This window comes from Mobula birostris, chromosome 7 (assembly GCF_030028105.1).
Source record: "Mobula birostris isolate sMobBir1 chromosome 7, sMobBir1.hap1, whole genome shotgun sequence".
In the NCBI taxonomy this organism is placed as follows: Eukaryota; Metazoa; Chordata; class Chondrichthyes; order Myliobatiformes; family Myliobatidae; genus Mobula; species Mobula birostris.
This window is the reverse complement of record NC_092376.1, coordinates 38,312,511-38,337,941: the sequence shown is the minus strand read 5'-3', so window position 1 is coordinate 38,337,941 and position 25,431 is coordinate 38,312,511. Positions and strand designations below refer to the sequence as shown.

The following is a 25,431-nucleotide window of genomic DNA, read 5'->3' as shown; positions in this document are numbered from 1 at the left end:
TGCATAATGGCCTGTCTATACTTCTTAACTCTAAGCAGGTAATTTTTTTGATCTGTACTATTGAATTTGCTTCGATTACTAATAGCAGCTGTACATTCCAGATTCTAACCATAAATAGCATAAAAGTTTCCATCATCTTCTATAATATCTAATTCCTTAGAGCAACAGTGATATTTCATTAGTGAAAGGTTTCTCTTTTACCAAAAATTTAAATACAGTATCCCTTTCAAGAATCTATGTTTCAATAACAACACCTCTCATTCTCAGTTTTAGTATCCATCACAAACCTTATGTGGTCAGGTCTCTGCTATGGCCATATTTTAATTTCAAGTGACTAATTGCATCTCTTAAAACTTGTTTAATATACTGCATTCCAGGGCAACACACACAAAATGCTGGAGAAACTTAGCAGGTCAGGAAGCATCTATGGAAATAAGTAAACAGTCAATGTTTCAGGCAGAGATCATTCATCAGGGCTGGTTTTCCCCAACCCTTTCCAGTCCTGATGAAGGGTCTTGGGCCAAAATGTCCGCTGTTTATTCATTTCCATAGATGCTGCCTGATCTTCTGAGTTCTTCCAGCAGTTTTTGAGTGTTGCTCTGCATTTCCAGCATCTGCAGAATCTCATGTTTAATATATTCCATTTACTTATGTACGTGTACTGCACAAGGTAGTCCATCTAAAACCATGGCAAGGAAAATCTCAGTTTTTTTTTATTCCTTCAATATAGAATGCCACTTGAAGATTCCTGCCTTTCAGACAGTCACTTGTAATCCTAAATTTTCTCTGGCTGCAGGGTAGCTGCCCTGGAAAATACGATCCAGGAAATTCTCAGCCTCAGCACCCCAACTTCCCCAGTTCACTACAGTGAATTTCTTCACAAAATCTCCACCATGCTTTACTAAAAGCATGGATATTATAAAATGGGGTTGTCTGCCAATTAAAAATTAGCAGATTTTAAAACTGTTCCAAATCCACTGCAACATCAATATCACTAATCAAAAAGATGTGCGTCTTTACAACTGTAAAAAGATTGAAGTGCTGTAGAGGTAACAGAACACCATTCTTAAAAAGTTTGAACCAGACACATTAAAAGTAACAAATTATTTTATTTCAATATTTTCATTCTAATGTACTTACATACTGTGACTATTAAATTATAATATAATTGAACATGTCAAATCACTCAATGAAACTGAAGGCTGTTAGTATAGACGATAATGAGATAATGTCTTAAAAACCCAAGTGGCTCACTGAAGTTATTTATGGAAAAGAAATCTGTTGTATTTGTGGATCTTTGTATTACTGACCCCTCTCCGTACCCACCCACCAATATATTCAACTGTATAAAACCTCTACAAAATACTACTTATCAACTTAGAGCAACTGGAAATGGGCGATAAATGCCAGCATTGCCAGCAATGCCAAAATCCTGAGAATTAATTTAAAATAATTGTAGATGCAATATACATCTACAACTAGGGATACAAAAACTGTTGCATGGGTTCTGAGATTTAAACTAGTATTTAACCCTAATTAAAAAAACAAAACAATTGACTTTTACCATCACAAATTCTCAACAGAGCATCCAGCTTAGAACTATTGGTACAAATTTGCTGCAGGAAAATTTAAAACAGAAGTCCACAGTAAAGCTTCTGGTTCAAGCATCTCAAAAGAACAACATGCAAATTGCATTTGACAAAACATAATAAAACAAAAGTAATAAAATATGTTGGTCACAATTATCATTTTTAGTTTGTGATTAAAAACCTTCAGTGTTTTACCACTTTTATCATTTTTTAAAAAAGTTTAAAAGCAGTTTTGCTCCATTCTGACTAAAATGTGACTTATCAAATTTAGAAAATAGTCCTGCAAATGTCCAACGAGTAGTACTGCTTCATGTACTTAGCTTGTCAGATGTTCCCCCATCATTGTTCATTCCTCTTCTGAAACTCTGCATCAGTTAATTTCTCCTTTCTGCATGTAGCACTTTGTCAATTGTGATATTCTTCTCATACCGCTCTTTCATCCGTTCAATTGCTTCTCTTGAAACACCATGAGTATTTATTCTGTACACATTCAAAAATATATAAAATTAAACTATCCACTATAAACTGACAAATTACTATACAGGTTATCATTCTTAATATTCAGAGGATAACAACAAAACATGTCAAATTTCCTCAATGCAAACAGTTTCCTTTGTGTTAAAATTCCCATCAATGTAATTTAGTCTCTGTACTTCATATTACATCAGGGGATTATCACATCACCTTTCAAGTAAAATGTTAAATGTGTACATAATTTCAGTAGTCATGATTTTGGACCAGTATCTTGGAGTTTACCAGCAGAAACATCACCATTGAAAGCAGTGAAACTGAATAAATTTCATGAGCACTCAATGCCATATTTTCATGGGAAGGGAGTCTGGCATCCCCATCTAGATAATTCCACTACCAAACATAGGGGTTGTTATTCAAAACAACAGGGAATGGCCACTAAGTATTGTCAGATAGACATAAAAAATCCAATGGAAGGTGATTAAGAGCCTCAGTATCCATATTAATTTCACTGCCATTCCACCCAGTTTAATGTCATCAGCATTCTCAGAAATAATACAGTCAGTCCACTCATCCAAATCGTTGATAATGATGGAGTCCACAAACACTGATCTCTCATGGACCCGACTCTTCACTACATGCTACCCAATAAAAAGACCCATTTATTTCTTTCCTGCTTTTTTTCTGTCAACTAATTTACAATTCATGCCAGTAATCATAATCCTATGCACTTTATTTTGCACACCACTCTCTTGTAGAATTTTTTCAAAGATCTTCTGAAAATCCAAATACACCACATCCACCGGTTATGCCAGACAGCAGTGTAGTGGCATTGGCAACAAACTTCAAGACAAGTGGTCCCAGGTTCCTATCAGGCCAGCTCCTTTCCATCCATGCTGGATTGAGTGTGAGCTAGCAATTCGACCTTGTGAAAAAGACAACTGCTAAAGAAGTGGCTAGGTTGCCACCCCTGTGTCACATGGCATAGAGAGGAACAACAACACCTGGTTCTGCCTTAGCTATTCTAACAACTACAACTTCAAAGACCCCAGCAGGTTTATCAAACACAAGTTCCCTTTAATAAAACCATACCAATTTATTTAATCCCATTAATATTTTCCAAATGTCCTGTTATCATTTCCTTTACAGTAGAATTTAACAATTAACATAATAGTGATGTTAGGCCAATGAATTTATGGTTAGCTGTTTCCTCCATTTTGTTTTTAAATAGTGGGTTTACATTTGCCATGCTCAAACTGGCAGGGACCATTCCATAAGATGACAATCAATGCATCTACTCCCCTTGCTTCAGATACAGCACAGTAACAGAAGCTTCTGGCCCAATGAGCTTGCAATGTCCCACTACACTCATGTGACTAATTAACCTACTAGTCTGTACGTCTTTGGAAAATGGAAGAATACTGGAACATGAGGAGGACACCCACATCCTTAGAGACAGTAACAAGAACTGAACCCAAATCACTATGCGACTGAGCTGCCCCAACTCTATTTACTCTCCGGCTCTATTTGTCCTTTCTTAATTAATGTCTTAGTTTCTTTTTGCTGTATTCTAAACTGCTTCCAATGCTAATGCATTGTATTTTCCTGACAATTTAATGTGGCTTCCATTTGGATCTAATACTATCAACATTTTTTTTAGCCATGATTTTGTCACTTTCTCTTTGGTGGTGTCACAGAATGGAATTTTTTAACTTACAACTTCTGCAACTGTTTGTCGAAGATTAGCCAATAACCATCCACCACTAAGCCCTTCAATGAAGTTAGCCTGACATTAATAGTAGAGAAGATAGTGGATTGTATTATTAAGAAAGTGGTAACAAGACAGTTTGAAAATAATAGGATCCAGAGAGTCAACATGGACTTATAAAATGGAAGTCACTTTTGACAACACTGTTAGAGGCCTATTTGGTGTTGCAGCAGAGAGGAGTGAGAGTGAACCACTCAATGTGTATATGAATGTGCCAGGTGTTCCAAAAGATGCCATTTAAGAAATTGAACAAAATTAGAGTGTACAGCCATAAAGAACTACAGCACATAAACAGGCCCTTAGGTCCATATAGTCCATATCAAATGTTTATTCTGCTTAGTCCCATTAACCACAGCCTCCAAAGTCCCTTCAGAATTCAAACTTCTCTAAAATGTTGCAATTGAGCCCGCATTCACCATTTCCACACTCTCACCACCCTCTGAGTGAAGAAGTTGCCCCTCAGATTCCCCTCAACTACTTCACCTTTCACCCTTAACCAATGACATCTAGTTCTAGTCTCACCCAATCTTAGTGGGAAAAGCCTACTCGCATGTACCCTATCTATACACCTCACTATTTTGTATATCTCTATCAAATCTCCTCTTACTCTCCTACACTCTAAGGAATAAAGTCCTAAACTATTCAACCTTTCCTTCTAACTCAGATCCTCAAGTCCCGGCAATATCCTTTTAAACTTTCATGTACTTTTTCAATTTTGATATTTTTCCTGTGCCAATCAACTGGTGGGAGTGTTCAAGAACATCTTCAATCTCTCAGTACTGAGGTTGGGGGTTCACACCTGCTTCAAAAGGAAGACAATCATACCAATGCCCAAGAAGAGCAGGGTCAGCTGCCTCAACGACGACTGCCCAGTGGCACTCACATCTACTGTGATGAAGTGCTTTGAGAGGACAGTCATGGCTAATCAACTCCTGCCCAAGGAAGGACCTGGACCCACTGTAATTTGCCTATCTCCACAGCAGCTCTACAGTGGATACAATCTCACCGGCTCTCCACTCAGCCTTGTAAGGCATCATGGCAGCTATATTTCATTAGGAGTTTGAGGAGACTTAAGAGTATGATACCAAAGACTTGCAAATTTCTACAGATGTACTGTGGAGAGCATTCTAATTGTCTGATATGGAGCAGCCACTGCAGAGAATCGGAAAAATCTGCAGAAAGTTGCGAACAGCTAACTTAGCCAGTTCATCATGTGCACTAAGTTCCCCAGCATCCAGGACACCTCCAAAAGGTGGCACCCATCATTAAGGACCTCCATCACACAGGACATGCCCTTTTCTCATTGCTACTAACAAGGAGGAGGTACATGAGCTTGAAGACACACACTTCACATTTCAGGAACAGCTTTTTTCTCTTCTGCCATCAGATTTCTGAATGGACAATGGGCCCATGAATATTGCTCAGTATTTTCCCTCTCTTTTAGAACTACCTACTTATCTTATTCTATATATATTTCTTATTGCATTTTATTGTTTTTATTACTATGCATTGCAATGTACTGCTGCCACAAAACAAATTTCATGACAACATATTCTGATTCTGAGGTAGTTGACCAAAACTGCACACAATACTCCAAATATGGCCGTACCAATGCTTTAAACAACTTCGACATAACATCTCAACTCCTGCACTCAAACCTGTGATTTATGAAGGTCAATATGCCATAAGCTCTTCTTATGATCTTATTTACCTGTGATGCCACATTCAAGAAAATATGGATCTGTATTCCCAGATGCGTTTGTTCTACCACATTCCACAGTGTCCTCCCATTCGCTGTGCAAGTCCTAGCCTGATTTGTCCTCCCCAAGTGCAACACCTCACACTTGTCTGCATTAAATTTCATCTGTCATTTTTGGTCCATTTTTTCCAGTGGGTCCAGATCCGGCTACAGCCTTTGATAGCCTCTTCACTGCCCAAAATGCCCCCAACTTTGGTGTCACCTACAAATTTGCTGATCCAGTTTACCACATGATCATCTATATCATCAATATTGTTGACAAACAACGATAGGCCCAGCACCAATCCCTGGTTGTCAGAGAGACACCATTTACTACCACTCTCTAGTTACCTTGCAAAGCCAATGTTGAATGCAGTTTACTACTTCATCCTGAATGCCAAGCGACTGAACCTTCTGGACCACCCTCCTATACTGGACTTTGTCAAAGGTCTTGCTAAAGTTCATGTGGACAACGGCCACTGCCTTCCCTGGTAACCTCCTTGAAAAACTCTACAAGATTGGTTAGACACAACCAAGCAAACAAAGCTAAGTTGACTATTCCTGATCAGGCCCTATCTATCCAAATACTTAAAATATCCTGTCCCTTGGTATATCTTTCAGTAATTCACCCAGTACTGAGGTCAGGCACTCATGACTATGACTTCTTGTCTTATTCTTAGAGTCTTTCTTGAATAATGGAACAGTGTTAGCTACCCTCCAGTTCTCTAACACCTCACCTGTGGCTAAGGACGTTTTAAAAACCTCTATCAGGGCCCCTGTAATTTCTACGCCATGGGGACTTATCAAACCTAATTTGCCTCAAGACAGCAAGAATCCCAGCCCCTGTAATCCAGATAAGGTCCGTGACCTCAATATAACTTTGCCTCAGTTCTATGCACTTGACACATTTAAGAACTCACCTACCTCTTTTGGCTCCATGCATAGATGACCACACTGATCTTCGAGTGGACTAATTTTGTCACTTGTTAGCTTTTCATTCTTAATGTATCTGTAGGTTCATAAACCTGCATTGGGGCTTAAATTACCAAGACATGGAAAGCTGCGGATCAAGTATTAGAAAATGGAATTTGAATACACTCAGTGGCCACCTTATTATATACCTCCTATACTTCATAAAGTGACCATTGAGTATATGTTCATGCACTTCTGCTGCTGTAGCCCATCTGCCTCACGGTTCGTGCATTCAGAGATGCTCTTCTGCACACCACTATTACTTGAGTTACTGTCTCCTTCCCGTCTGTTTAAACCAGTCTGGCCATTCTCCTCTGACCACTCTCATTAATGAGGCATTTACACCCACAGAACTGTTGCTCACTGTTTTTTTGTTTTTCCACACCATTCTCTGTAAACTCCAGAGAATTGTGCATGTAAATCCCAGGTGGCACCCCTTTGGGCACCAACAATCATCCCACAAAGTCACTTAGATCACATTTCTTCCCCATTCTGGAGTATGGTCTGAATAACAACTGAACCTTTTGACCATGTCTTCATGTTTTTATGCATTGAGTTGTTGCCACATTATTGGCTGATTAGATATTTTTGTATTAATGAGCAAGTGTGCTTATTAAAGTGGCCACTGAATGTAGCTGAGTACTTGAAGGTGGCATGGACATGACAGGCCAAAAAGCCCATTTTTATGCTGAATGACTCTTTGACTAATTAGAAGACTGACTAGGCTTGGCTTGTTTTCTTCAAAAGAGGAAGCCAAGGCAAGTTTTAACAATGGCATACGTAACAATGATAGATCTAAATGGGATGATTAGGAAAATCTGTTACTCTTTTCGGAAAGGTTAATAACCAGACAGCACAATTTTGCATTAATAGGTACAAGAAATTGAGGAGAGGAGGAGGAAAACAAGTCCTTGACAGAGTAATTGGAGTTTGGAATTCTTCCCATAAGAGCATAGTTGAGAGAAAATAAATTTTAAGTAGTAATACTTTAATGAGCCTTTGATATGTTGTATCTCACATGGCTACAGACAAAACTGTAATGTTGGATTAATTCCATCTGCTTTTTTTAAAACTGGGCTTTTTGGTCACAATGGCCCTTTTTCACTGAATGGATACAATGAGCCAAATAGAATAAATTTCTATGATTCTGTGTCATGATGCCATAAAAACTAAATATAGAAAGCAATTGAGAGAGAAGAAAAAGTGCTAAAAATACTAATTACATCTGTCAAAACAGATTATGGGACAGTATAATGGAAATAATTATCATCATAAAAGGGAAACAACAGCTAAAGTAGATTGCTTCAGGAATTTATAATAAGGATGCACTGATTGAAGATTAAGATTTATTTATTAAGATACAGCGTGGAATAGGCTCTGCCAGCCCTTTGAGCCATGCTGCTCAACGTCCCCAATTTAACCCTAGCTTAACCAAAGACAATTTACAATGACCAATTAACCTACTAACCAGTGCATCTTTGGACTGTGAGAAGTAACCCAGAGAAAACTCACACATTCCATAGGGAGGACGTACAGACTCCTTACAGAAGATACTAGAATTTTACTCCAAACTCCAACACCCCAAGCTGTAATAGTGTCACACTAACCACTACGAGATTGTGGTGCCCCAAATAAGCACATAAATAAACATAAGTCTTTATACATACTGTATAATTACAGGTTGGTGCAATTCATTTCCACAGTTATTGCCCAAAACAGAAATTCTGACTGAATAAATATGATTAAGAATCATTTATAGTCATAGAACACTACAGTACAGAAACAGACTCTTTGGCCCATCTGGTGTGTGCCAAACCATTAATCTGCCTAGTCCCATTGGCTGCATCTGGACCATAGCCCTCCATACTCCTTTCATCCAGGTACTTTTTCAAATTTATCTTAAACGTTGAAATCAACCCTGTATCCACCACTTGTGCTGACAGCTTGTTACACACTCTCACCACCTTCTGAGTCAAGATGTTCCCTTTAAACATTTCATCTTTCACCCTTAACCCACTTCTGAACACATAGATGTGAACTTCTATACATTAGACACAAACTGACATTAACTTTGATAACGTTAAGCTCTTCCTCTGTACTTTACAAAAACCTGCAGTAGACTGAAGTATAAACATAATTGCTATTCTTACACATGAAGTGATCAAAAGATTTAAACCTGGTTAGTTTTCTAATGTCAAATTTCCATGGCGTGTCTGGTTCTCTGAATTTCACTTCATAACCATTCTCTTGTGCCTGTTGATGACAAAACATTAATTCTGGATTTAAAATCTAGAGAACAAACCTAATACTGAATTTTCACAATATTTCCACCTAAAATTCACAAGTTCCTGAATCCTTGCATAAAAAGTAAAAATTATGCAAGAACATAATTCTTTGTTGAAAGATATTTCTAGCACTATAATGAAAAACTCCTTCCAGGAACTAACTAGCAAAGCAAACAAAAATTGTAATTGGCTGGAATGAGTGCGGTCATGATTTCTTAATTACAGAAGAGATGAGTTTAGAAACAAATAATAACCGTAACATACATACTACACCCCACTTTTTAAAAAAGGAGGGAGAGAGAAACCGGGGAATTATAGACCGGTTAGCCTAACATCGGTGGTGGGGAAACTGCTGGAGTCAGTTATCAAAGATGTGATAACAGCACATTTGGAAAGCGGTGAAATCATCGGACAAAGTCAGCATGGATTTGTGAAAGGAAAATCATGTCTGACGAATCTCATAGAATTTTTTGAGGATGTAACTAGTAGAGTGGATAGGGGAGAACCAGTGGATGTGGTATATTTGGATTTTCAAAAGACTTTTGACAAGGTCCCACACAGGAGATTAGTGTGCAAACTTAAAGCACACGGTATTGGGGGTAAGGTATTGATGTGGATAGAGAATTGGTTAGCAGACAGGAAGCAAAGTGTGGGAATAAACGGGACCTTTTCATAATGGCAGGCAGTGACTAGTGGGGTACCGCAAGGCTCAGTGCTGGGACCCCAGTTGTTTACAATATATATTAACGACTTGGATGAGGGAATTAAATGCAGCATCTCCAAGTTTGCGGATGACACGAAGCTGGGTGGCAGTGTTAGCTGTGAGGAGGATGCTAAGAGGATGCAGGGTGACTTGGATAGGTTGGGTGAGTGGGCAAATTCATGGCAGATGCAATTTAATGTGGATAAATGTGAAGTTATCCACTTTGGTGGCAAAAATAGGAAAACAGATTATTATCTGAATGGTGGCCGATTAGGAAAAGGGGAGGTGCAATGAGACCTGGGTGTCATTATACACCAGTCATTGAAAGTGGGCATGCAGGTACAGCAGGCGGTGAAAAAGGCGAATGGTATGCTGGCATTTATAGCGAGAGGATTCGAGTACAGGAGCAGGGAGGTACTACTGCAGTTGTACAAGGCCTTGGTGAGACCACACCTGGAGTATTGTGTGCAGTTTTGGTCCCCTAATCTGAGGAAACATATCCTTGCCATAGAGGGAGTACAAAGAAGGTTCACCAGATTGATTCCTGGGATGGCAGGACTTTCATATGAAGAAAGACTGGATGAACTGGGCTTGTACTCGTTGGAATTTAGAAGATTGAGGGGGGATCTGATTGAAACGTATAAAATCCTAAAGGGATTGGACAGGCTAGATGCAGGAAGATTGTTCCCGATGTTGGGGAAGTCCAGAACGAGGGGTCACAGTTTGAGGATAAAGGGGAAGCCTTTTAGGAACGAGATTAGGAAAAACTTCTTCACACAGAGAGTGGTGAATCTGTGGAATTCTCTGCCACAGGAAACAGTTGAGGCCAGTTTATTGGCTATATTTAAGAGGGAGTTAGATATGGCCTTTGTGGCTATGGGGATCAGGGGGTATGGAGGGAAGGCTGGTGCAGGGTTCTGAGTTGGATGATCAGCCATGATCATAATAAATGGCAGTGCAGGCTCGAAGGGCCGAATGGCCTACTCCTGCACCTATTTTCTATGTTTCTATGTTTCTATAATCTATTTTGTTATATCCCTTGGCAGTTAAATACTTAATTTTTGTTGAATTTGATTATGTTAAAAACATTTAAAATTTTAAAGTAACACATAAAGCACTGGAAAAACACAGCAGGCCAGGCAGCACCTATGGAGAAAAGTAAACAGTCAACGTTTCAGGCTGAAACTCTTCATCAGGATGGTAAGAAAGTGGGGAGAAACCAGAACAAGGTGGTGGGGGAGAGGGGAAGGAGTACAAGCAAGAAGGTGATCGGTGAAGCCACGCGAGGGGAAAGATAAATGAAGTAAGAAGCTGAGAGGTGATAGGTGAAAAAGGTAAGGGCTGAAGGAGGAGGAATCTGATAGGAGAGGAGATGGACCATGGGGAAAAAGAAACGAGGAGGGTCAGGTGATAGGAAGATGATAGGTGGGTAAAAAGAAAATATGGAGGGATCCAAAATAGGGAATGGAAGAAGAGTGAAGGGGTGTGGGGAAATATTACCAGAAGTTAGGGAAATTGAGTATCATGCCATCAGGTTGGCCTCTAGCCAACAGGATTATCAAGCAACAAAATGCTGAATTAACTCAGCAGCCCAGACAGCATCTATGGAAAAAGAGGACAGTCGACGTTTTGGGCCAAGGCCCTTCAGCAGGTCTGGGGAAAAAAAGATGAGCAGTCAGTGTTAGAAGGTGGAGGGAGGGGAGGGAGAAATACAAGGTGATCGGTGAAACCGGGAGGGGTGAAGTAAAGAGCTGGGAAATTGATAAGTAAAAAAAGATATCGGGCTGGAGAAGGGGAAATCTGATAGGAGGACAGAAGGCCAAGGAAGAAAGAAAAGGAGGAGGAGCCCTACCATAAGTTTGAGAAGTCAATGTTCACGCCATCAGGTTGGAGGCTACCCAGATGGAATATAAGGTGTTGCTCCTCCAACCTGAGTGTGGCCTCATCACAACAGTACAGGTGGCTGTGGATGGACATGTCAGAATAGGAATGGAAAGTGGATTAAAATGGGTGGCCACTGGGAGATTCCACTTTTTCTACCAGACAGAGCATAGGTGCTCAGCGAAGCGGTCTTCCAATCTACATTGGGTCTCATCGATATACAAGAGGACACACTGGGAAAACCAGATACAGTAGATACCCCCAACATACTCACAGGTGAAGTGTTGCTTCACCCGGAAGGACTGTTTGGGGCACATCTGCCCTCACTCCATCCCCCCGCCATCCCCCCACTTCACTGAGCACCTACACTTGGTCTGCCAGAAGTGGGATCTCCCAGTGGCCCCCCATTTTAATTCTACTTCCCATTCCTTCATCACCATCTCCTTCCACAACTTCCTCTACTGTTGTGATGAGGCCACACTCAGGTTGGAGGAGCAACACTTTATATTCTATCTGGGTAGCCTCCAACCTGATGGCATGAACAGTAATTTCTCAAACTTCCAGTAATGTCACCTTCCCCCACCCTCCACCCTGCTCTCCTTCACCATTCCCCATCCCCTTTTCCCTCTCTCTCCTTTGCTCCTTGCCTGCCCATCACCTCCAGCTGGTGCTCCTCCTCCTTTTCTTTCTTCCATGGCCTTCCGTCCTCTCTTATTAGATTCCCCCTTCTCCAGCCCTGTAACGTTTTTACCTATCAATTTCTCAACTCTACTTCACCCTTCCTTCCCCCCCTCAGTTTCAGCTCGTGTTTCTCCCTCTGCTCCCCCACTCCTCATCTCTTTTTCTCCAGTCCTGCTGAAGGGTCTCAGGCCGGAATGTCGACAGTATTCTCTTCTGTAGGAGCTGCCTGGCCTGCTGAGTTCCTCCAGCGTTTTGTGTCTGTTGCTTGGATTTCCAGCATCCGCAGATTGTCTTTTTCACCCCCATACGGTGTATTATGTGTTGGCTCCCCTCTCACCTCCCTCTGGTGACTCTCTTCATTCCCTTACTCCCATGGGAACTCTGCTCTCCTCCTTCTTCAGCCCTTTATCTTTTCCACTTTTCACCACCCAGCTCCTCACTGCACTCCTCTCACCCACCTGCCTTCCCCTCACATATCTTCACCTGTCACCTTCCAGCTTGTATTCCTTCCCCTCCCCTCACCACCTTATTCCAGCTTCTTCCTTCTTCCCTCTTCCCTTCCTGTCATGACAAAGGGTCTCGGCCTGAAGCATTGAACTGCTTATTCCTTTCCATAGATGCTGCTAGACCTGTGGAATTCACCTAATGCTTTGTGTGTGCTACTCTGGATTTCCAGCATTTGCAGTGTTTCAAAACTTAAGTTGTTCAAAGCAATGCCTTAACGCATCAAGCTGGCAATACTTGTTATTGTACCATAAGTCTGTACGTGCTTCAAAATGCTGTGAACTTTGATTCCCTTTGCTTAGGGTCTGAAAATTAAAGGTTCTTGCGCCTATAAATGTTGTCAACATTGGAAAGGAATATTTGCAGAAAATACAGTACAAGACAGAAACCAGCCTCATTTTGATATACTCTGCCTGCACTTCTCCCTGCCTCAGTAAAGCATCTATAATACTTAAAGATCCCTCCCATTCTCCCCCTCTCATTTTGCAAAAAATGCAAAACATGTATCTTCAAGCTCAAGGACAGCTTCTATCCAACTGTGATAGACTATTGAAGCAGATGAAAAGGCTGATAGTTAAATCAGATTCCTGGGCTTAGCCAGCCATCAAAACTATCAATAAATTCTAATATTCAAAAAGCATCCAAACCTATTAAAACTCCAGAACAGTTAAAAATTTTGATAATTACTAAAATAGAATTAAAATTCATTTGTTAGTAATTAAAACAATTAAATATTAAACATTAAAATAAACTAAAGCAACCTATAAAAAGTATATCAACTAAAAAGTGTCTTTCTCCTCCCTTACCTGATCTAACCTTTTGACCTGGTTGTTACACAAAATTCCGGGGAACTGCACTCTGAGGGAATCCAAAATCTCAGAAAATATAGCAAACTTCAAGCAAATCCCAACTTGTTGGTTGTGAAGGAAGATGAAAGTTATGTGGATGACTGTTAATATTTCCTTAAAAAATTAAAGCCATCACATTTTTAAAGTGCTAATTACAAATAAGATAGCTCGCTGCAATAAGTAAATGATTAAGTACAACTCTGGCATCTCCTTAACAAAAGTACAATGATAAAGTTAAAAACTAAACTTCTGTAAATAAGGTAAAACCGGCTTTAACTGGTTTAACAAATAGAAATAGAGAAAGAAACATTTATAGCACAGAATTCTGCAAATTACAATTTTCAAGAAACATGGACAGTACATATTGAAATTAATTGAAATCTAGGTTATACCATAATCACATATGGTTTCATTTCCCATGCTTGAATGTTGGTATTGTCTATTATAATTGGAGATTTCCCTTGTCTCATGGCCGATTTGGCTGAAAACAGATGCATTATACAAATACATTAAGCATTATATTGTAAATTAATTTTTATTCCAAATGCAATAAAAATAGAAATATATTTTAAAGACAAATTTAATTATTCACCTCTTTCATGGTTCCAGCCATGAGCTTCATCAAGTAAGTACTTCTCAAATAAATAGGACCCATCTTGTCTGACAAAATAATCATCCGTACTCAGTATCACTGCACCACCATGCTGATATTTTAAATTCCTGGTTGAATAAACAATGATTGAAAAGTGAAATTAGAATAATCTGCTTTGTAAAACCTCTTCCTACATTGCCAGGAAGCATTAGATAGACTGAGCAACTTGGATACTCTGCAAAATGAATGTTGACGGGAAGCAATAGCGTACTGGCCGAGTTGTAGTTAACCTTGCAGGACTGGTTGGAACCAAACCTGACAACATACAATGCTACACTTATAGCAAGCAATGCAGCTGAATCCATAAGGAAGGCCATCATCACTCTCATCTACAAGCATAAGGGGAAAAGGGAACTTATCAGCAATTGGCATGGACAACATCGCACTCACAGTATGTCCGCAAATCAATCAGCTTCTATGATGAGTTTGAACAAGCCCTAGGGGCCAGAGTCGATCTGATCAAGAATGAGGGTGTTATTTGGCACCTGGCTAAAATCATCTTTTGTTTTTTCCACCATCCTAGAAATGCAGTGAATCCGGTTTGGAGGAGTCGAGTCACATAGCAGGAATTGGTTAGGAGTGGATAGCCAAAGTCAAACAGATATTAGAAATGTGCAGATAGCACTCCCTCTTGATGGCAGGCAAGAACCTGGTCTACTTCTTGGGATTGTACCTGCCCCTGGTTTTGTTATAGGTGCATATGGCCTCATTGATGCTTAATTTTCCATTGACTTGATACTTGCCGCATTAACTTTTCTTATATATATTTCTGCAGAAAAAAACATCTTTGGTTACAAATTCATCAGGTATTGGTCAGCACGGAACGACCCGCAAAAAGGCAATAGATCCCGTGGGATGGATTCCAAGCAAACTACCAACATCAATTGGTAAAATGCCTCATTGCCAGAACTCACAAACAACCACCAAGACCTCACTTAGCAGTGAGAACCACTTTCTTTGTCAGGCCATTCCTGCAAAATCAATTCTCACTTCCAATATTTATTTATCTGTTTGTGTATTTATTTATTTAGAGATACAGTGCAGAACAGGCCCTTCTGACCCAATGAGTTGCAAGCCCAGCAACTCATGTAGCTAACCGTAGCCTAATCAAGGAACAATTTACCATGACCAACTACAAACCATTACATCTGGTTTGAGGGACACTTGAAGAAAAACCACACACTCACAGGGAGAATGTACAAACTCCTTTCAAATGGTGCCGGAATTCAACTGTGAACTACAGAACACCCCGAGCTGTAACAGCATCGTGCTAATGCGACTCTACTCTGACACCCCATGTGCGTATATGCTGCTTTGAGAGAACTGCATTGCAGATCAGTTACCCAGCTCTTCATGGACTGTGTGTTTGCCAAGATGATCTGAAAAAGAATGCAATAACCCTTCTTGAGATTAACCCTAAAGAGCAGCATAACAGAGGTCTCTGATCTATGATCTATAGGTTCAGCTCTGCGTACCAGGACAAACATATATTGGTGCTGGAAGATCAACTCAGTAAAAGATGCACTTTGGTTTCCCTGTAAAAAGACATGTCCACAAATGAATGCATCCAACTGGAATATTGCAGAATGTAATTCATGTAAAGGCTCTATGGAAATGGGCCACAGTATAGGGTCCTGCCACCAGCACATACAGAGGGGGTGGGCACTGTATAAGAGCCTCTCAAATATTTCTTGGGTGCATTGTTTAAGGAAGAAACATAAACGTCACGACCAGAAAACAGAATGCAGTGTCTTAACTTCATCTTGATCTATGTTGGAACAGAAAGGTGGGAATAGGATAAAGACGAGAAGAAATTCAAGGCCATCTTTGTCAACTGATTGGAGCTGCTCTGCAAAGTGTTTCCTCAATCTGCATTCTGTTCCTCATTATAAGCAATGAATGCAGTCAGAGGTTAAAATAAAGGAACTTAAAAATTAACTATTCCTCTTTCTGACAAATGTTATTCCTTTGGTCTATAATTCCCAGGACTACTCTTATTGCCTTTCTTGAACAGTCAGTCTTATTTCAGTGGTGGGCAAACTATTAGGGAGAATTCTTACAAACAGGAAGTAGAAGCACTTGGAAACAAGTAGTCTAATAGGGATAGTCATTGTGACTTTGTGATGGACCGTCACTCATGCCTCACAGGCCTGCTGGAATTCTTTGACGACAGGACAAAGCACATTGATGAAGGTACAGCAAAGGATGTGGAGTGTAAGGATTTTAGTTTAACAAGGTTCCCTACAATAGGCTCATTCAGCAAGTCAGGAGGCATGAGATCCAGAGAAATGTAGCTGTGTAGATTCAGAACTGGCTTAACCATGGAAACAGAGGTTGGAGCGTACTCTGCCTGGAGACCAGTGACCAGTGGTGTTCCACAGAATGTGCTCAGGGCCCCCTGTACTTGGTGTTTTTCATAAATTACTTGGACGAAGTAGTGAAAGGGTGGGTTAGGAAGTTTGCAGATGATATGAAGGTTGGCAATGTTGTGGACAGTGTGGAAGGTTGTCATAGTTACAATGGTACATTGACAGGATGCAAATCTGGTGGTGAAATGGCAGATGGAGTTCAGTCAGAAAAGTGTAAAGTGATTCACTTAGGAAGGCTGAACATGAAGGCAGAGTACAGGGTTAATGGCAGGAAGTGTGAAGAACAGAGGGATCTTGGGGTCCATGTCCACAGATCCCTCAAAGTTGCCACACAAAGTTATTGGATGGTATGATCTGTTGGCCTTCATTAGTCTGGGGAGTGAATTCAAGATCTGTGAAGTAATGTTGCAGACTCTGGTTACACTTGCAGTGTTGTGTTCAGTTCTGAATTAGGGACATTTAACAGACTCTTAAGATATAGGCACACAGATGAAAGAAAAATAGAGAGCATTTGATTGATCTTGGAACAAACTGAAATGTCAGCACAATATTGTGGGCTGAAGGGCCTGTACTGTTATATATTCTACAGCTGCTCTCTGACAAGTTGAGAGTTTCCGGCATTTACTGTTTTATTTCTGAAGTGCAATAAGTTTGCTCCTTCATTTTGAAGTGTGTGAGGAGGGAGGAGGTGAATGGGCAGTGTTGCATCTCCTGTGATTAAAAGGTCCCAAGAAAAGTTATTGATGGGATTAAAGAGTAAATTTAAAATACATCACAATACGCTGAAGAAGGGGAGGAGGGGGAAATTGTGGTTCTACAGGTACCATATTGAAGATAATGGAATCCACTGGTGTAATTGGTTATACTTACAGGCTGGTGCAATGAAAGTGGTGGATTCCCTTTACTAGATATGGGCAGGAGGGTAGGGGGTTAGGGCTAAGGCAGGAATCGTTGATGTGTATCACAACCTAGGTCACAAAGCAAGCAGTTTCTTTTTTTTAATACTTTATTTTCAAAATTTTCAATAAACAATGAAATCAACAACATATAAGCTCAGACATGTGTTAAAATAAAATAAGAAAAAAAGGAACATAACATTAGAGGGATGCCTATTGTACAAAGTGCTCAAAAGTGCTAAAGATTGTCTCAAATGAGGATCGTGAGAAATCAGCTGGGGGGAAATTATTCACCTGCCCCCAGCCTCGTCCAGGTAGGCAAGAAATGGATCCCAGATAGCCGAAAATTTTATAATTGAATTGGTTCTCAAGAACCTAAGTTTCTCCATCTGTATGACTGAGATCATGTCAGCCATCCATCTCCGAAAGGAAGGGGGAGAGGGGGATTTCCATTCCCTCAAGATAAGCAGTTTCTTTTCTGGCTATAGGATAAGTTATTGTTCTCTACCATTACTAGAGATATAACTAATGCATTGCCCTTCTTTAAAAACGTGCACTAAGAAATGTTCATTTCCTAACTCTTTAAAAATCGTACGGTGCGCTCTAGCGATTTTCCCTCGGAGTTACGTATGTCTAAATTCTGTTAACTTTTTCAGATATCGTTAATGTTGATGCTCATTCCCATCACCACGAGCTTACGTTTCGGATTAGTTGGTAAAATCGGACTGGTAAAGGGCTTTAAATAAAAACAAACCTGGCCAGAGTGGATTTGCCCGATCCCGGAAGCCCTCTCAGCAAGTAAAGTCGTTTTCTCTTGCCCCGGTGCGGTTTAGGCGCTCGCCTGGCGTCGGGATGCTGCAGGTTCAAGTTTTGAAAGGATCGTGCCAAAAACTCCGCCGACATCTCTACAAACACCGCTCCAACCACAGCCGGCTGCCAGACCCCCACCTGCCGGCCGCAGCAACCTTTGCGCTCGCCTCGGCAGCGCGTAACGCGGCTAATGACGAGCGGCGTCGCGTCCCTCCCCCCGGCAACAACAGCGAGGGCGCAGCGCTATCATGAGAGGAAGTTGGTGGCAGGGACTGGACATTACAGTTTCGGAACTCAGCAGGTCGTTTGATGCAAGCCCAGATGTTTCCTTATTTCCATTATTTTTGCATTATGATTTGTTTTGCACTGCCTGAAAGGGCGATGAAAAACGATTAACATCAAAAAGTGCATTGGGCAAATACTGGATGGGCACTAAGAGAGGAATGGAAGTGTGGGCAGTGGGGGTATCTGAACGGAGTGTATGGTGAGAGAGGTATGGGTGGGAGAGCAAAAATGGTGGGAGATGTTGAAGGTCAGAAGTGGGACAAGGTGGTGAAGAGAAATTGAAGAGTGTGTCAGTTTCCTGAGTCTTCAGACAGCCCTGAAGAAGAGTCTAGGCCCAAAACATCGACTGTTAATTTCCACAGCTGATGCCTGACCTGCAGAGTTCCTCCGGCATTTTGTGTGTGTTGCTTTGAATTTCCAGCGTAGATACTTCCCCTTTTCTGTCAGTATCTGCCTTGTTTATGTCAGTTTCTTACCCGTGACGTTTTTCACGTTACCAAAATAGAGGAGAGAGAATGGAGAGATTCATTTGCCTATCGGAATGCATATGTGAACTAAATTAGAGCTCAATCTCTAGATATGTGTAACTGCTTTGTTAACTCTCAGTATTTCTCTTCAGCACTTATACCCATGGAATATTTGACCCATGGAGCCTGCTTCACCATTCCATCATGGCTGATTTATTCTTTTTCTCAACATTTCTCCTGCCTTCTCCCAATAACCAAACATTACTCTACTTCGAATCAGTTCATCACTGCGCATTATTTTTAACTGGTAGGAACTTCAACAGGGTATAGAAACATAGAAACATAGAAAATAGGTGCAGGAGTAGGCCATTCAGCCCTTCGAGCCTGCACCGCCATTTATTATGATCATGGCTGATCATCCAACTCAGAACCCTGCCCCAGCCTTCCCTCCATACCCCCTGACCCCCGTAGCCACAAGGGCCATATCTAACTCCCTCTTAAATATAGCCAATGAACTGGCCTCAACTGCTTCCTGTGGCAGAGAATTCCACAGATTCACCACTCTCTGTGTGAAGAAGTTTTTCCTAATCTCGTTCCTAAAAGGCTTCCCCTTTATCCTCAAACTGTGACCCCTCGTTCTGGACTTCCCCAACATCGGGAACAATCTTCCTGCATCTAGCCTGTCCAATCCCTTTAGAATTTTATACGTTTCAATCAGATCCCCCCTCAATCTTCTAAATTCCAACGAGTACAAGCCCAGTTCATCCAGTCTTTCTTCATATGAAAGTCCTGCCATCCCAGGAATCAATCTGGTGAACCTTCTTTGTACTCCCTCTATGGCAAGGATGTCTTTCCTCAGATTAGGGGACCAAAACTGCACACAATACTCCAGGTGTGGTCTCACCAAGGCCTTGTACAACTGCAGTAGTACCTCCCTGCTCCTGTACTCGAATCCTCTCGCTATAAATGCCAGCATACCATTCGCCTTTTTCACTGCCTGCTGTACCTGCATGCCCACTTTCAATGACTGGTGTATAATGACACCCAGGTCTCGTTGCACCTCCCCTTTTCCTAATCGGCCACCATTCAGATAATAATCTGTTTTCCTATTTTTGCCACCAAAGTGGATAACTTCACATTTATCCACATTAAATTGCATCTGCCATGAATTTGCCCACTCACCCAACCTATCCAAGTCACCTTGCATCCTCTTAGCATCCTCCTCACAGCTAACACTGCCCCCCAGCTTCGTGTCATCCGCAAACTTGGAGATGCTGCATTTAATTCCCTCATCCAAGTCATTAATATATATTGTAAACAACTGGGGTCCCAGCTCTGAGCCTTGCGGAACCCCACTAGTCACCACCTGCCATTCTGAAAAGGTCCCGTTTATTCCCACTCTTTGTTTCCTGTCTGCTAACCAACTCTCCACCCACACCAATACCTTACCCCCAATACCATGTGCTTTAAGTTTGCACACTAATCTCCTGTGTGGGACCTTGTCAAAAGCCTTCTGAAAATCCAAATATACCACATCCACAGGTTCTCCCCTATCCACTCTACTAGTTACATCCTCAAAAAATTCTATGAGATTCGTCAGACATGATTTTCCTTTCACAAATCCATGCTGACTTTGTCCGATCTTCAACCTCTGACTTCTGCAGTCTGAGGTTAGCATTTTGCTTCAAGAGGGCATTATCATACCAGTGCCTAAGAATACCAGGGTGAGCAGCCTCAATGGCTATTGTCTGAGATCACTCATATTTACTATGATGAAGTGCTTTTAGAGGTTGGTCATGACTAGAATTAACTCCCACCTGAGGGACGGACTAGACATGCTGCAATTTGCCTTTCACCACAACGTCTGTACAACGGACACAATCTCATTGGCTCCCCACTCTGCATTTGGAGCACCTAGACAACAGGAAAACTAATATGAGGGACCATATGTTTAAGATAATTGGAGGAAAATATAGGGGAAAGTTAGAGTTTAGGATTTGTTTTTCACAGCGAGTGGTGGGGCATGGAATACGCTGGCAACAGTGGTGGGAGAGGCAGATACATTAGGGACTTTCAGGAGACTTGGATAAGCATATGGATGAAAGAGAAATGGGGGTCTATGTTGGAGGGTAAGGTTAGACTGATCATAGAACAGGGTCCATACTGTGCAGTACTGTTCTATGTTCTAATCAATTACAGCTCAGCATTTAATACCACCATCTCTTCAATATTAATCAACAGGCTTCAAAACCTGGGGCTCTGGACCTCAGACTGCAACTGAATCCTCAAATTCCTTACTGGGAGACCACATTCAATGCGGATTGGAAATAACATCTCCTTTTCGTCGACAACCAGCAAAAGTGCACTTCAAGCATGCATGCTTAGCCCGCAGTCCAACTGTCTACACCCATAGCTGTGTGGCTAAGGACAGCTCAAATATCGTCCCTAAATTCACAGATGACACTAATATTGTTGATAAAATCTCAATGATGAGAATGTGTGCAGGAGTGATATAGTTCAGTGTCTTGTAACAACAAACTTACACTCAAGTCAAAGAATTTGATTGTGGATGTCAGGAAGGGGAAGTCTGAAGAACACACACCAGACTTCATTGAGGGTTCAGCGGTGGGAAGGTGAGAGGAGGCAGTTTCAAGTTCTTGGGTATCACCATTTCAGAGGATACATCCTCAATATATAGAATCATGAAGGTACAGCAGTGGCTCTTCATTGTTAGGAGTTTGAGGATACTAAAGACTTACAAATTTCTATACATGTACGATGGAGTGCATTCCAAGTGGTTGCATGACAGTCCGATATGGATCTTCCAATGCACAGGATTGTAAGAGGCTACAGTGGGTTGTAGACTCAACCAATTCCTTCATAAGCATGACGCTCCCCACCATCGAGGACATCTTGAAGCAGCATTGCCTCAGGAACTAAGGACCCTCTTCCAGGACATGGCAGCTTCTCATTATTATCATTAGGCATCTGAAGATCCAAACTCAGTATTTTAGGAACAGCTTCTCCTCATCCACCAGAGTACTGAACGGTTCATGAACTCTATTTCATTATTCATTCAATTGCACTTATTTATTTTGTAATTTATAGTAATTTTGTGCTACTGTACTGTTCCCGCAAAACAATAAAATTTACTATCTAAGTCAGTGAAACCTGATTCTAGAGCAATATTCTTTGGTCCAATATGCCAGCAAAATATTCCATAGTTCATCTGAGTTTTTCACACTAACAATTGAAAGAATCTTATAGATTTGAGGACAATTTAAGAATTGAGGACAATTCTCTTTTCCATGTAATTAGCCAAGTTGTTCTCATCAGGACTGCCTTCAATGCTCACGTATTTATCAAGTAAGGGGTCAAAGCTCTTCACAGTACTGCAGGTGTGGACAGGTGCTCACCAACACCTTGTAAGTTGTAACAATAATACTTTTCTTTTTTTAGACTCCAATCCACTTTCAATGAAAATCAATTTGTAATTATCTGGATCCATTTGTACTCCACTCATTTCCAAGAACTCAGCGAACCCGTCAGGTCCAGACTACCTGTCTGCCTTGAAGTTAAAAGGTGCAGAACATGTACAGTAAATGGTAAGGTATTAAGGAATGTTGATGATCAGAGACATCTGTTCAAGTACATTGGTGTCACTGGGTTTTAATGTTTCAGACGAGACAGTGAGGAAGATAGAAGGGGTGAAGGAGTTGCATACTAATCAGGGAGAACAACACAGCTGTGTTCAGAGACAACACACTGAAGTACTCATTCAGTGAGGTAATAGGGGTAGAGCCCAAAAATTAAAAAGATGCAATCACTGACAGGATTATACAATAGGCCTTAGCCATTGTAAAATAGAGGAATTAAGAGTACAAGAATCTAGAAATTAGCAAATTTAATTTACTCTATGTTGGTAGTGCATCATAAAATTTAGTAAACTTTCTCTTGTCTAAACTGGTATGTTTTTGATAGTGTAAAATCTTCAGTAATAAAAAACTTGAAACTAATTTATAAAACTAAGTCTCTACCATTCATAATGCCATCTACATTCACCGCATATAGCCATCTATATCACCTAAAGAGTCTATTCTCTTTTGCCTTATGGGTTAATTACAAATGGTTAGACCATTGAAAAGACAAAATAGATAAACAAAACATTTGGTAAAAATAAAAACAACATTTAGAAACATTAAAAATAAACTGTTTACTTTTTTTAAAATTTAGATCAATGATCCTATTCAAATAAATAGGAATAATGAAGATGTCCATGGAAAGTGCTCACCATTCAGTTCAGCACAGCTAAGCTCCAGCCCTGGACTCAGCAACAAATCCATTGACAAGTCAGGAAGTCCAGATGTTTCAGCTGCCATAAAGAAGAAGAAGAAGAAGAAAATGGAGTCATCGGGACACCATCATGACGGTGCTTTTTTTTAGCAGGCTTTCTTATTTTTACGAGGCCGAGTTGCAGACTCAACGTTCAACCCAGCACGGATGGAAAGTGTGCAAGGGAGCCAGCTGGATTTGAACTTTGCTCCGAAGTCTGGTGCTGATGCCACTACACCACCAGCCAGCTAGTCAGCTAGTCAGCTGCCATACTCCAGTGAATTCTGTATGTCCATACCACAATCAGTATGGATATCCCTGGACATCAGGGATGCTCTGCGATGCATGGACTTCACTAGCAATTCCCTTCTGAATCTCTGGCAAAACGTTAAACATTCTGCTTATTTTTGGTTCAATTTATTTGGTGGATCAGTTTTTAATATCTCCTAAAGTTTTATTGATACATATTTGCCATCCCATCCAATATTGTCACTGGTATGATTCAGTTAATCTATGGACTTAAATTTGAGAACTGTGATACTGTTTTTGTTCAAAAGTGGAGTTAGTCGTTACACATAAACTGAAAACCAAAATTGTCAGTTTTCCTTATGCACAAATAATACTCTACCATTGTGAGAATGGCAAAATAAAAATTGCTGATGCTGGGATTTTTTCAAAATTCTGCTAACACAAAATTTATCTACAGCTTTATGAAAGAAGGGATTACAGAGGCATGAAGGAGGAGTTTGCCCAGTTGGATTGGAGGGGGATACTGAGGGAGATGACAGCAGAACAGAGAGGGCTGAAATTACTGGGAATAGTTCACGGGGCATAGGATAGATATGTCCCACAGAAAAAGAAGTTCTCAAATGGCAGGGCTAGGCAACCATGGCTGACAAAGGAAGTTAAGGACTGCATAAAAGCCAAGGAAAGGGTATACAAGGGAGCAAAAGTGAATGGGGAGTTGGATGATTGGGAAGCTTTTAAAATTCAACAAAAGGCAACTAAAAATGCTGTAAGAAGGGAAAAGATGAAACATGAGGGTAAACTAGCCAATAATATAAAGCAAGATACTAAAAGTTCTTTTCGGTTATATAAAAAATAAAAGGGAGCTGAGAGTTGATATTGGACCACTGGAAAATGATGCTGGTGAGGTAGCAATAGGAGACAAAGAAATGGCAGATGGTAAGTATTTTGCTTCAGTCTTTACTGTGAAAGACATTAGCTGTATGCCAGAGGTCCGTGAGTGTCAGGGAGCAAGAGTGAGTGCCATTGCTATTACAAAGGAAAAAGTGCTAGACAAACTGAAGCTCTTAAGGTGCACAAGTCACCTGGACAAGATGGGCTACATCATAGAGCCCTGAAAGAGGTTGCTGAAGAGATAGCGGGTGCATTGGTCATGATCTTTCAAGAATCAGCGCGCGCAGCTCTCCAGTGAAATTATATCGTATTTGTAAGTAGGATGCCGTGCACAATTCTGATTTGATGGAGACAGACTTGAGAAGCACGGAGGAACATCTGGAGAAGCTTCTGAAATGCCCGGTTCGCTGCCGCCACTACTGTGCGATTGAGAATCTCCAGAGGGAAGGCCCCAAAATCCTTGGTTTTGCCTGCTGCTTGCGACCAGGGCTGGGGTGGAGGTGCTCGGCAGAGACGGTGCTCAGAGCTCGGTGTCGGAGGCTGGAAGTTTTCGGATGACTCAGAGTTGGACTGTGGTCGGGCATGGCAGGGAGAGTTTTCTTCCTTCTCCCGTCTGCATGAGATGTGGGACTTTCGAGAGACTTTGAACTTTTTTTTTACCACGCCCATGGCCTGTTCTTCATCAAGTTATGGTACTGCTTGCGCTGTTGTAACTATATGTCATAATTATGTGGTTTTTATCAGTTTTTCAGTCTTGGTCTGTCCTGTGTTTCTGTGATATCACACTGGAGGAATATTGTATCATTTCTTAATGCATGCATTACTAAATGACAAAAAAAGAGGACTGCGTGTCCTCATAATCTAATCTAATCACTTGATTCTGGCATGGTTCTGGAAGACTGGAAAATTGCAAATGTCACTCCATTCTTTAAGAAAGGAGGAAGACAAAAAAAAAGAGGAAATTATGGGTCAATTAACCTAATCTCAGTGGTTGGGAAAATATTGGAGTCCATTATTAAGGATGAGGTTTCAGGGTACTT

The 25,431-nt window shown here is 40.9% G+C and overlaps 1 protein-coding gene and 1 long non-coding RNA gene across 4 annotated transcripts; one reads left to right on the top strand and one right to left on the bottom strand.

The window, feature by feature from the left end:
- Positions 1-1,103: 1,103 nt before the first annotated feature.
- On the bottom strand, positions 1,104-18,391 carry LOC140200704 (NEDD4-binding protein 2-like 1). Of its 3 annotated transcripts, none has more exons than XM_072264283.1 (6): positions 18,112-18,391; positions 14,033-14,160; positions 13,833-13,921; positions 13,399-13,554; positions 8,715-8,791; positions 1,104-2,069 (listed from the first exon to the last, which is right to left on the bottom strand). In XM_072264283.1, exons 1-6 carry the CDS (start codon positions 18,258-18,260, stop codon positions 1,964-1,966), a joined length of 705 nt encoding a protein of 234 aa, XP_072120384.1. In that variant the 5' UTR covers positions 18,261-18,391; the 3' UTR covers positions 1,104-1,963. The 3 variants fall into 3 exon arrangements, with proteins under 3 accessions (XP_072120384.1, XP_072120386.1, XP_072120385.1); XM_072264284.1 differs by having other exon boundaries at positions 1,994-2,069; positions 8,689-8,791; XM_072264285.1 differs by lacking the exon at positions 13,399-13,554 and having other exon boundaries at positions 1,105-2,069; positions 18,112-18,385.
- LOC140200706 (uncharacterized) lies at positions 18,389-23,913 on the top strand. Its single transcript, XR_011886698.1, has 3 exons — positions 18,389-18,468; positions 22,379-22,524; positions 23,153-23,913. It is a non-coding gene; the product is annotated as an uncharacterized lncRNA (long non-coding RNA).
- Positions 23,914-25,431: the final 1,518 nt, after the last annotated feature.

Excerpts from the sequence above, each read along its gene's own strand:
- LOC140200704 (XM_072264283.1), bottom strand. The coding sequence starts at position 18,260 with ATGTCGGCGGAGTTTTTGGCACGATCCTTTCAAAACTTGAACCTGCAG. Across the intron at positions 13,922-14,032 it reads TGGCTGGAACCATGAAAGAG|CCAAATCGGCCATGAGACAA; the intron begins GTGAATAATTAA and ends ATCTGTTTTCAG. Across the intron at positions 8,792-13,398 it reads AGGTCAAAAGGTTAGATCAG|GCACAAGAGAATGGTTATGA; the intron begins GTAAGGGAGGAG and ends TGTCATCAACAG.